The sequence below is a fragment of the Neophocaena asiaeorientalis genome, unplaced genomic scaffold (assembly GCF_003031525.2).
Source record: "Neophocaena asiaeorientalis asiaeorientalis breed wild unplaced genomic scaffold, Neophocaena_asiaeorientalis_V1.1 scaffold114, whole genome shotgun sequence".
Classification (NCBI taxonomy): domain Eukaryota; kingdom Metazoa; phylum Chordata; class Mammalia; order Artiodactyla; family Phocoenidae; genus Neophocaena; species Neophocaena asiaeorientalis.
The window spans coordinates 1,781,703-1,794,327 of record NW_020173116.1 but is presented as its reverse complement, the minus strand read 5'-3'; the positions used below and the strand labels follow the sequence as shown (position 1 = coordinate 1,794,327).

The 12,625-nt window shown below is 37.4% G+C and overlaps 1 protein-coding gene across 1 annotated transcript in view; it reads right to left on the bottom strand.

Moving 5' to 3' along the window:
• The window catches only part of DNAH6 (dynein axonemal heavy chain 6), a 283,212-nt gene that overhangs the window by 192,327 nt on the left and 78,260 nt on the right, over positions 1-12,625 (bottom strand). Inside the window, exons 15-16 of the mRNA XM_024743950.1 lie at positions 11,838-12,089; positions 5,299-5,427 (exon numbers count right to left, since the gene is read on the bottom strand). Coding sequence (XP_024599718.1) covers positions 5,299-5,427; positions 11,838-12,089 — 381 coding nt within the window. The remainder of the gene's footprint in view (positions 1-5,298; positions 5,428-11,837; positions 12,090-12,625) is intronic.

The following is a 12,625-nucleotide window of genomic DNA, read 5'->3' as shown; positions in this document are numbered from 1 at the left end:
GATTTATTTATTGGTTTGGTTGCACTCTTCTTTATTTAATTTTTTTAATTTTAACAATTAAAAAATTTTTATTTTAATAATTTTATTTTATTTTTCTTTCTTTCCTCCATTTTCTTTTGAGCCGTGTGGCTGACAGGGTCATGGTGCTCTGGCTGGGTGTCAGGCCTGAGGCTCTGAGGTGGGAGACCCGAGTCAGGACACTGGACCACCAGAGACCTCCTGGCCACAGTAATATCAATCAGTGAGAGCTCTCCCAGAGATCTCTGTCTCAATGCTAAGAACCAGATCCACTCAATGACCAGCAAGCTCCAGTGCTGGACACCCCATGCCAAAGAACTAGCAAGACAGGAACACAACCCCACCCATTAGCAGAGAGACTGTCTAAAATAATAATAAGTTCATAGACACCCTGAAACACACAACAGGACATGGTCCTGTCCACCAGAAAGACAAGATCCAGCCTCATCCACCAGAACACAGGTACCACTCCCCTCCACCAGGAAGACTACACAACCCACTGAACAAACTTTACCCACTGGAGGCAGACACCAAAAACAATAGGAACTACGAACCAGCAGCCTGTGAAGTGGAGACCCCAAATGCAGTAAGTTAAGCAAAATGAGAAGAGAGAGAAATATACAGCAGTTGAAGGAGCAAGGTAAAACCTCACCAGACCAAACAAATGAAGAGGAAATAGGCAGTATACCTGAAAAAGAATTCAGAGTAAAAATAGTAAAGATGATCCAAACTCTTGGAAATATAATGGAGAATAAAAGAAAGGATTAACAAGGACTTAGAAAAACTAAAGAGCAAACAAAGAATGATGAACAACACAATAAATGAAATTAAAAATTCTCTAGAAGGAATCAGATGAAGTGGCCACCATCACCCTGATACCAAAACCAGACAAAATGTCACAAAAAAAGAACTACAGGCTAATATCACTGATGAACATAATGCAAAATTCCTCAACAAAATACTAGCAAACAGAAACCAACAGCACATTAAAAGGATCATACAGCATGATCAAGTAGGGTTTACCCCAGGAATGAAAGGATTCTTCAATATATACAAATCAAAAATGAGATAAACCATATTGACAAACTGAAGAATAAAAACCATATGATCATCTCAATAGATGCAGAAAAAGCTTTCAAAAAAATTCAACATCGATTTATGATAAAAACCCTCCGGAAAGTAGGCATAGGTAACTTACCTAAAGATAATAAAGGTCATATATGACAAACCTACAGCCAACATTGTTCTCAATGGTGAAAAACTGAAATCATTTCCACTAAGATCAGGAAAAAGACAAGGTTGTCCATGCTCACCACTATTATTCAATGTAGTTTTGGATGTTTTAGCCACATCAATCAGAGAAGAAAAAGAAATAAAAGGAATCCAAATCGGAAAAGAAGAAGTAAAACTGTCACTGTTTGCAGATGACATGATACTATATATAGAGAATCCTGAAGATGCCACCAGAAAACTACCAGATCTAATCTACCAGAAAACTACTAGAGCTAATCAATGAATTTGGTAAAGTAGCAGGATACAAAACTAATGCACAGAAGTCTCTTGCATTCCTATACACTAATGATGAAAATCTGAAAGAGAAATGAAGGAAACATTTCCATTTACCATTGCAACAAAAAGAATAAAATACCTAGGAATAAACCTACCTAAGGAGACAAAAGACCTGCATGCAGAAAACTATAAGACATGATGAAAGAAATTCAAGATGATACAAACAGATGGAGAGATATACCATGTTCTTGGATTGGAAGAATCAACATTGTGAAAATGACTCTACTACCCAAAGCAATCTACAGATTCAATGCAATCCCCATCAAACTACCAATGGCATTTTTCACAGAACTAGAACCACAAATTTCACAATATGTATGGAAACAAAAAAGATCCCGAATAGCCAAAGCAATCTTGAGAAAGAAAAACAGAGCTGGAGAAAGCAGCCTCCCAGACTTCAGACTATACTACAAAGCTACAGTAATCAGGAAAGTATGGTACTGGCACAAAAACAGAAATATAGATCAATGGAACAGAATAGAAAGCCTAGAGATAAACCCACACACATATAGTCACCTTATCTTTGATAAAGGAGGCAAGGATGTACAATGGAGAAAAGACAGCCTCTTCAATAAGCGGTGCTGGGAAAACTGGACAGCTACATGTAAAAGAATGAAATGTGAACATTCCCTAACACCATACACAAAAATAAACTCAAAATAGATTAAAGACTTAAATGTAAGGCCAGACACTATAAAACTCTTAGAGAAAAACATAGGCAGAACACTTTATGACATAAACCACAGGAAGATCCTTTTTGACCAATCTCCTAGAGAAATGGAAATAAAAACAAAAATAAAGACATGAGACCTAAGGAAACTTAAAAGCTTTTGCACAGCAAAGGAAACCATAAACAAGACCAAAAGACAACCCTCAGAATGGGAGAAAATATTTGCAAATGAAGCAACTGACAAAGGATCAATCTCCAAAATATACAAGCAGCTCATGCAGCTTAATATCAAAAAACAAACAACCCAATCCAAAAATGGGCAGAAGACCTAAATAGACATTTCTCCAAAGAAGATATACAGATTGCCAAGAAACACATGAAAGGATGCTTCACATCAGTAATCATTAGAGAAATGCAAATCAAAACTACAGTGTGGTATCACCTCACAATGGTCAGAATGGCCATCATCAAAAATCTACAAATAAATGCTGGAGAATGTGTGGAGAAAAGGGAACCCTCTTGCACTGTTGGTGGGAATGTAGATTGATACAGCCACTATGGAGAACAGTATGGAGGTTCCTTAAAATCTAAGAGTAGAACTACTATATGACCCAGCAATCCCACTACTGGGCATATACCCTGAGAAAACTGTAATTCAAAAAGAGTCATGTACCACAATGTTCATTGCAGCTGTATTTACAATAGCTATGGCATGGAAGTAACCTACGTGTCCTTCAACAGATGAATGGACAGATGAATGAAAGAAGTTGTGACAAATATATACAATGGAATATTACTCAGCCATAAAGAAAAAGGAAATCGAGTTATTTGTAGTGATGTGGATGGACCTAGAGTCTGTCATACAGAGTGAAGTAAGTCAGAAAGAGAAAAACAAATACCGTACACTAACACATATATATGGAATCTAAAATAAGAAAAGGTTCTGAAGAACCTTGCGGCAGACAGGAATAAAGGCACAGACATAGAGAATGGACTTGTGGACATGGGGAGGGGGAAGGGTAAGCTGGGACGAAGTCAGAGAGTGGCATGGACATATATACACTAACAAATGTAAAAGAAATAGCTAGTGGGAAGCAGCCACATAGCACAGGGCGATCAGCTCGGTACTTTTTGTCTCCCTAGAGGGGTAGGATAGGGAGCGTGGGAGGGAGATGCAAGAGGGAGGGGATATGGGGATATATGTATAGCTGATTCACTTTGTTATACAGCAGAAACTAACACACCACTGTAAAGCAATTATACTCCAATAAAGATGCTAAAAAAAACCCTTACACCTCAGAAATACATATGATCATAAGAGACTCCTCTGAATAAGTATATGCCAATAAATTGTATACCTTTGAAGAAATGTATAAATTGCTAGAAACATATTGCCCACCAAGACTGAATAAGGAAGAAACAGAAAATCTGAACAGACCAATAAGGATAAGGAGATTGAATGAGTAATCAAAAACCTCCGAGCACAGAAAAGCCAAGGACCAGATGACTTCATTGGTCAATTTTACCAAACATTTGGGGGGAGAAAAAAGAATTAATGTCAATATTTCTCAAACTTTTCCAAAAAAATTGAAGGGGTGGGAACACTACCAAACTCATTTTACAAGGCTAGCATTACCCTGACATTAGGGATCTAGCCTTGACTTCATCAAGCATTAGAGATGATTTCCTAGGCCAGTTAGGCCTTCACTCCTATCCTCCTAAAGACTGAGAGCTGCAGAGGAAGGTTGATATGAGGTGATCCTAAAGGATCGTAAAGTATAGATAAGGAACGTGGAAGGAGGCAGACACACTTCTATTTCAGGCTCTGGCTCAAGCAAGGCTATTCTTTCTCACCCAAGAGTGCCCACCTGTTAGTTATAGCCTTTATCAAGCAATATTTCCGCCACAGCTCCCGTCCTACTGCATACTTTCCTGTCTTACAGGTCAGCTAACTAATCTGGGAAAAACTTTGAACCCTAATTCTCTCATGCACAAACCTCCTGCATCAAGTATTGTACCAGTTGCATCGTCTAGTGCCAGGTCATTATTTTGCAGGTTGCTCCACCAAGCCCTGGGATCTGGAGTGGACACTCAGACTGCTCAGACCACTTTCTGGCCATCCATTTGGGGCTATGGAAGAGACAGGTGCATCCCCATGTGAGGTCCATGCACTCCACTGAAACTTTTGGGGAACTGATTAACCCCTCCCTCATTGCTGGTGGCCCTCTGGATTTGATCCTCAGAATCTTTTCTATTTTCTTTTCTTTTTGGTCTCTCTAATAGCTATTCAGAGCACTTATATCTCTCACTCATTTCTCTTCATTTTTTTGAGGCATATCTTTTAGCTTTTTTTTCGTGTGTGGTACACGGGCCTCTCAGTGTTGCGGCCTCTCCCATTGCGGAGCACAGGCTCCGGACGCGCAGGCTCAGCGGCCATGGCTCACGGGCCCAGCTGCTCCACGGCATGTGGGATCTTCCCAGACCGGGGCACGAACCTGTGTTCCCTACATCGGCAGGTGGACTCTCAACCACTGCGCCACCAGGGAAGCCCTCTTTTAGCTTTTTAAACCTACCCTTTTTGGATCCATCTTTGCCCTGGCTTAGCCAAATTCTCTTCTTTCATCAAACTGGCACATCAAACCAGGGCAAATTAGGCAATATTGATGGAATCATAATACACACATGAATGTAAAAGAAGTTTGAATATTATTTAAAAAAGAATAGAGGGGTTTTAATTGACCACATTTAAAAATCCACATACATTTTAACATAGAAGCTACAGTTCCTGGTCTGGGGGTTTGTCTATAATTCACAATTACTTTTTAATTAGAAAGACATTTTGTCTCACATGTGTACTAATCTTTAAACACTTCAGAGGCAGAGAACATGTCATATTTTGTATTTCAGATTGTTCCAGCACAGTGACTAGCACATAGGTGTCCAAACATTGAATATTTACAGTCACATTATTGAAAATGCATATAAACCAATGCCATTTCTATGCACATATTTTAGAAACAGATGTGTAGAGCTGTCATTACCTTAAAATTCTTCTGATAGGATTTATACTGAAATGCACGTTTTTGAAGATCATCTAGAACTGACTGTAGATCATTCAACGTGACGTTTACTTTGTCTTGGTCAGCGTTAATATCCAAAATCTGTGGATCCTGTAAAATTAAGATAGGTTTTGATTACTCATTCCTATTTTTTGATGTATACCATCAAAATAAATGAATTAATAAACGTTTTCAAAAAATATTTCTTCTAATTCTCTTTTCACCCTAATTTTTAGAAAATATATTAAAATGGTTGTGTTTTTGAATTTAAAGCAATGCATATACATTGTAAAAATTACAGAAATGTATAAAGAAGTAACTTGGGGATAATATTGCTTTTAAAGAATACCTAATACATTTTCTCTCATCTGTTTTCATTTATTACATTTGTTTCAGCTAACGTGACTTCAGGTAAGGAGAGGTGAATACAATATGGAAAAGAAAGAAGAAAATATGATATAAGGAAAATTATCATTTTACAATAAAGGAATAATACAATTTATGGGACTGCCCTGGTGGCTCAGTGGTTAAGAATCTGCCTGCCAATTCAGGGGACACAGGTTCGATCCCTGGTCCAGGAAGATCCCACATGCCACGGAGCAACTAAGCCCATGGGCCACAACTACTGAGCCTGTGCGCCTAGGGCCCATGCTCCTCAACAAGAGAAGCCACCACAATGAGAAGCTTGCACACCACAATGAAGAGTAGTCCCTGCTCGCTGAAACTAGAGAAAGCCTGCACGCAGCAATGAAGACCCAATGCAGCACCCCCCCCCAAAAAAAAACAGAATGATTACAATTTACAATAAAGGTATGATTCTATTTAATTGAAGTTCATAAAAAGGCAAAACCAATTTATGGCTTTAGAATTCAGGGTAGTGGCTGCCTTTGGAGAGGAAGGAAGGGTTAGTGACTAGGGGAGACACTAAGGAGAGCAATAGCAATAGTTCTTCACCTCAGTAGTGGACACATGGATGTGTTCATTTTCTGAAAACTCACTGACCTGTACACTTATTACACTTATGTGCAGCTTCCTCTGTGCAAAAATACAAAAATACTTCAATACAAAAGTAAAAACAGAGATAGCCTCATCCACCAGAGGGCAGACAGCAGAAGCAAGAACTACAATTATGCAGCCTATGGAATGAAAACTACATTCACAGAAAGACAGACAAAATGAAACATGTACCAGATGAAGGAACAAGATAAAGTCCCAGAAAAACAACTAAATGAAGTGGAGATAGGAAACCTTCCAGAAAAAGAATTCAGAATAACGATAGTGAAAATGATCCAGGACCTCAGAAAAAGAATGGAGGGAAAGATAGAGGAGATGAAAGAAATGTCTAACAAAGACCCAGAAGAATTAAAGAACAAAGACCTAGAAGAATTACAGAACAAACAAACAGAGATGAACAATACAATAACTGAAATGAAAAATACACTAGAAGGAATCAATAGCAGAATAACTGAGGCAGAAGAACAGATAAATCCCCTGGAAGACAGAATGGTGGAATTCACTGCTGCAGAACAGAAGAAAGAAAAAAAAATGAAAAGAAATAAAGACAGCCTAAGAGACCTCTGGGACAACATTAAAAACACAAATATTCGCAGTATAGGGGTCCCAGAAGGAGAAGAGAGAGAGAAAGGACCCAAGAAAATATTTGAGGAGATTATAGTTGAAAACTTCCCTAACATGGGAAAGGAAATAGCCACCAAAGTCCAGGAAGCGCAGAGTCCCAGGCAAGATAAACCCAAGGAGAAACATGCTGAGACACATAGTAATCAAATTGACTAAAATTAAAGACAGAGAAAAATTATTAAAAGAAACAAGGGAAAAATGACAAATAACATACAAGGGAATTCCCATAAGGTTAACAGCAGATTTCTCAGCAGAAACTCTACAAGCCAGAAGGGAGAGGCATGATATATTTAAAGATGTGAAAGGGAAGAACCTACAACCAAGATTACTCTAACTGGCAAGGATCTCATTCAGAATCGATGGAGAAATCAAAAGCTTTAGAGACAAGCAAAAGCTAAGAGAATTCAGCATCACCAAACCAGCTCTACAACAAATGGTAAAGAAACTTCTCTGTTAAGAAAAATGGTAATACGAACATACATACTGATAATCACCTTAAATGTGAATGGATTAAATGTTCCAACCAAAAGTCACAGGCTCACTGAATGGATACAAAAACAAGACCCATATATATGCTGTCTACAAGAGACCCACTTCAGACCTACGGACACATACAGACTGAAAGTGAGCGGATGGAAAAAGATATTCCATGCAAAGGGAAATCAAAAGAAAGCTGGGGTAGCAATTCTCATATCAGACAAAATAGACTTTAAAATAAAGACTATTATAAGAGACAAGGAAGAACACTACATAATGATCAAGGGATCAATCCAAGAAGAAGATATAACAATTGTAAATATTTATGCAGCCAACATAGGAGCACCTCAATACATAACATAACAGGGGAAATCGATAGTAGCACAATAATAGTAGGGGATTTTAACACCCCACTTTCACCAATGGACAAATCATCCAAAATGAAAATAAATAAGGAAACACAAGCTTTAAAGGACACATTAAACAAGATGGACTTAATTGATATTTATAGGACATTCCATCCAAAAACAACAGAATACAATTTTTTCTCAAGTGCTCATGGAACATTCTCCAGGATAGATCACATCTTGGGTCACAAATGAAGCCTTGGTAAATTTAAGAAAACTGAAATCATATCAAGCGTCTTTTACAACCACAACGCTATGAGATTAGAAATCAATTACAGGAAAAACATGTAAAAAACACAAACACGTGGAGGCTAAATGATACACTACTAAATAACCAAGAGATCACTGAAGAAATCAAAGGGGCAATCAAAAAATACCTAGAGACAAATGACAATGAAAACATGACAATCTAAAACCTATGTGATGCAGCAAAAGCAGGACTAAGAGGGAAGTTTGTAGCAGTACATTCCTACCTCAAGAAACAAGAAAAATCTCAAATAAACAGTCTAACCTAAAGGAACTAGAGAAAGAAAAACAAACAAAACCCAAAGTTATTAGAAGGAAAGAAATCATAAAGATCAGAGCAGAAATAAATGAAATAGAAACAAAGAAAACAATAGCAAAGATCAATAAAGTTAAAAGCTGCTTCTTTGAGAAGATAAACAAAATTGATAAACCATTAGCTAGACTCATGAAGAAAAAGAGGGAGAGGAATCAAATCAATAAAATTAGAAATGAAAAAGGAGAAGTTACAACAGACACCACAGAAATACAAAGCATCCTAAGAGACTACTACAAGCAACTCTATGCCAATAAAATGGACAACCTGGAAGAAATGGACAAATTCTTAGAAAGGTATAAGCTTCCAAGACTGAACCAGGAAGAAAGAGAAAATATGAACAGACCAATCACAAGTAATGAAATTGAAACTGTGATTAAAAATCTTCCAACAAACAAAAGTCCAGGACCAGATGCCTTCATAGGTGAATTCTATCAAACATTTAGAGAAGAGCTAATACCCAACCTTCTCAAACTCTTCCAAAATATTGCAGAAGAAGGAACACTCCCAAACTCATTCTATGAGGTCACCATCACCCTGATACAAAAACCAGACAGAGATACTAGAAAAAAAGAAAAATTACAGACCAATATCACTGATGAATATAGATGCAAAAATCCTCAACAAAATACTAGCAAACAGAATCCAACAACACATTAAAAGGATCATACACCATGATCAAGTGAGATTCAATATATGCAAATCAATCGATGTGATACACCATATTAACAGACTGAAGAATAAAAACCATATGATCATCTCAATAGATGTAGAAAAAGCTTTTGACAAAATTCAACACCCATTTATGTTAAAAACTCTCCAGAAAGTGGGCACAGAGGGAACCTTCCTCAACAAAATAAAGGCCATATATGACAAACCCACAGCAAACATCATTCCCAATGGTGAAAAACTTAAAGCATTTCCTCTAAGACCAGGAACAAGACAAGAGTGTCCACGGTTGCCATTATTATTCAAGATAGTTTTGGAATTCCTAGCCATGACAATCAGAGAAGAAAAAGAAATAAAAGAATACAAATTGGAAAAGAAAAAGTAAAACTATCACTGTTTGCAGATGACATGATACTATACATAGATAATCCTAAAGATGCCACCAGAAAATTACTAGAGCTAATCAATGAATTTGGTAAAGTTGCAGGATACCAAATTAATGCACAGAAATCTCTTGCATTCCTATACACTAACAATGAAAGATCAGAAAGAGAAATTAAGGAAACAATCCCATTCACCATTGCAATAAAGAGAATAAAATACCTAAGGATAAACCTACCTAAGGAGGTCAAGACCTGTACCCAAAAACTATATGACACTGATGAAAGAAATCAAAGATGACACAAACAGATGGAGAGATATACCATGTTCTTGGATTGGAAGAATCAATATTATGAAAATGACTATACTATTCAAAGCAATCTACAGATTCAATGTAATCCCTATCAAACTACCAATGGCATTTTTCACAGAATAGAACAAATAAATCTTAAAATTTGTATGGAGACACAAAAGACCCTGAATAGCCAAATCAATCTTGAGGGCAAAAAATGGAGCTGGAGGACTTCAGACTGTACTACAAAACTACAGCAATCAAGACAATATGGTACTGGCACACAAACAGAAAGATAGATCAGTGGAACAGGATAGAAAGCCCAGAGGGAAACCCACGCACCTACGGTCAACTAATCTATGACAAAGGAGGCAAGGATATACAATGGAGAAAAGACCATCTCTTCATTAAGTGTTGCTAGGAAAACTGGACAGCTTCATGTAAAAGAATGAAATTAGAACACTTCCTAACACCATACACAAAAATAAACTCAAATTTGATTAGAGACCTAAATGTGAGACTGGACACTATAAAACTCTTAGAAGAAAACATAGGAAGGACACTCTTTGACACAAATCACAGCAAGACCTTTTTTGACCCACCTCCTAGACTAACAGAAATAAAAACAAAAATAAAGAAATGGGACCTAATTAAACTTAAAAGCTTTTGCACAGCAAAGGAAACGATAAACAAGATGAAAAGATAACCCTCAGAATGGGAGAAAATATTTGCAAACAAAGCAAAAAAGGATTAATCTCCAAATTATATAAGCAGCTCATATGGCTCAATATTAAAAAAACAGACAACCCAATTAAAAAATGGGCGGAAGACCTAAATAGACATCTCTCCAAAGAAGACATACAGATGGCCAAGAGGCACATGAAAAGCTGCTCAACATCACTAATTATTAGAGAAATGCAAATCAAAACTACAATGAGGTATCACCTCACACCAGTTAGAATGGGAATCATCAGAAAATCTACAAAGAAAAAATGCTGGAGAGGGTGTGGAGAAAAGGGAACCCTCATGCACTCTTGGTGGGAATGTAAATTGATGTAGCCATTATGGAGAACAGTATGGAGGTTCCTTAAAAATTTAAAAATAGAATTACCATATGACCCAGCAATCCCACTACTGGGCATATGCCCAGAGAAAACCATAATGCCAAAAGACACATGCACCCCAATGTTCACTGCAGCACTATTTACAATAGCCAGCTCATGGAAGCAACCTAAATGCCCACTGACAGACAAATGGATAAAGAAGATGTGGTACATATATATATACAATGGAATATTACTCAGCCGTAAAAAGGAACAAAATTGGGTCATTTGTAGAGGTGTGGATGGACCTAGAGATTGTCATACAGAGTGAAGTAAGTCAGAAAGAGCAAAACAAATAGTGTATATTAACGCATTTATGTGGAATCTAGAAAAATGGTACAGATGAACCGGTTTGCAAGGTAGAAATAGACACAGATATAGAGAACAAATGTATGGACGCCAAGGGGGGAAATTGGTGGCGGGGTGGTCGGATTAATTGGGAGATTGGGATTGACATGTGTACACTAATATGTATAAAATAGATAACTAATAAGAACCTGCTGTATAAAAAATAAATAAAATAAAATTTAAAAATTAAAAAAAAAAAGAATCATCCGGATGTCTAGTCTAAGTTCTTAAAATAATTCCTCTTGCATCTTTTATATAGGAAAATTGGTGCAAGTTAATCAAACATTCTTCTGTATCATTTATCAATTTATACTCTACCTCTTTCTAAGGGGGAATTTTCTAATATGCGGCTAAGCAAACTCTAAAATTGTCACAATGACTATAAAATATGCTAACAGGTTGTAAAAACACTCATTTCATAATAATAAATAGAAGTCAGCAGAAGGAGAATTCAATATTGCATACATGCTCTATTCAGTATCTAAGAGAGGTTCAGAAACACTTTCAATTTTCAATAGCAGCTCAGAGAATTAAGCCATAAAAAACCAAAAGTTAAACCAGATTAAAATGAAATATGCTTTCTAAATGGTTTATTAAAATGGAATAGTCAGCCTTTACACAGATTTTTAAACCCTGCTTCAGCTTACCTGTGCTCGCAGCTTTATTTCATTCACTTCATTGCTTAGATCCTCAAGATCTCTGCCCAGATGCAGACAAAATTGCTTAATCCTTGTTTCTCTGTCACCCACGGATTTATCAATGGCATTCCGAACAGCAACAATGGATGGCTTCATAGTTACAAAAACAGCAAAGTCTTCCGGAGGTGTGGGAACCTGATATTGCTCAATCAGCTTGTACATCTGAACCACTACATTCCCTTCATCTTCAAGGCTTTCAATCTAAACAGAAACATTCGTTGCTCGTTAAACAAATCAGAGTCCTGTTATACCCGTTAAGATTGCCTGATAGGAGACAGCTGCTTTGCATCCTAAACATCACGCTGTGAAGAGCCAGCACACGGAGGGGTGCGTTTAATGCAGATCAAACTGGCTGGAGCCTGCTGGGTGGCAAATACAGTCATTGCTACGATGCAGGTAATAAGGCCCAGGAGGTAAGTTTTTCAGAGCTGAGCATAGTTAGTATTACTGTTACAAGTGTTTAGTTTTGTCTCTCTGTTTTGTTCTCTAGTAGATTAAACAGTGCCAATATTTAAAGTTTTCAGAGACAACAGGTGCTGTGAGGATGCCCAGCTGTAACATCTGACATTCCAGGCCTGTGTTTTGAGCAGTGACTGTCCCAGGGCAGCCCCTGAGGTGTGTGGACCATGTACCCATAGATTCAGAACCTTGATCTATGGTGAGACTCACACTACCCTTTAATAAAGGCTTTTGAAACCTTTATTACTGACTACTAAACATCTTTGCTTTGATGCCCT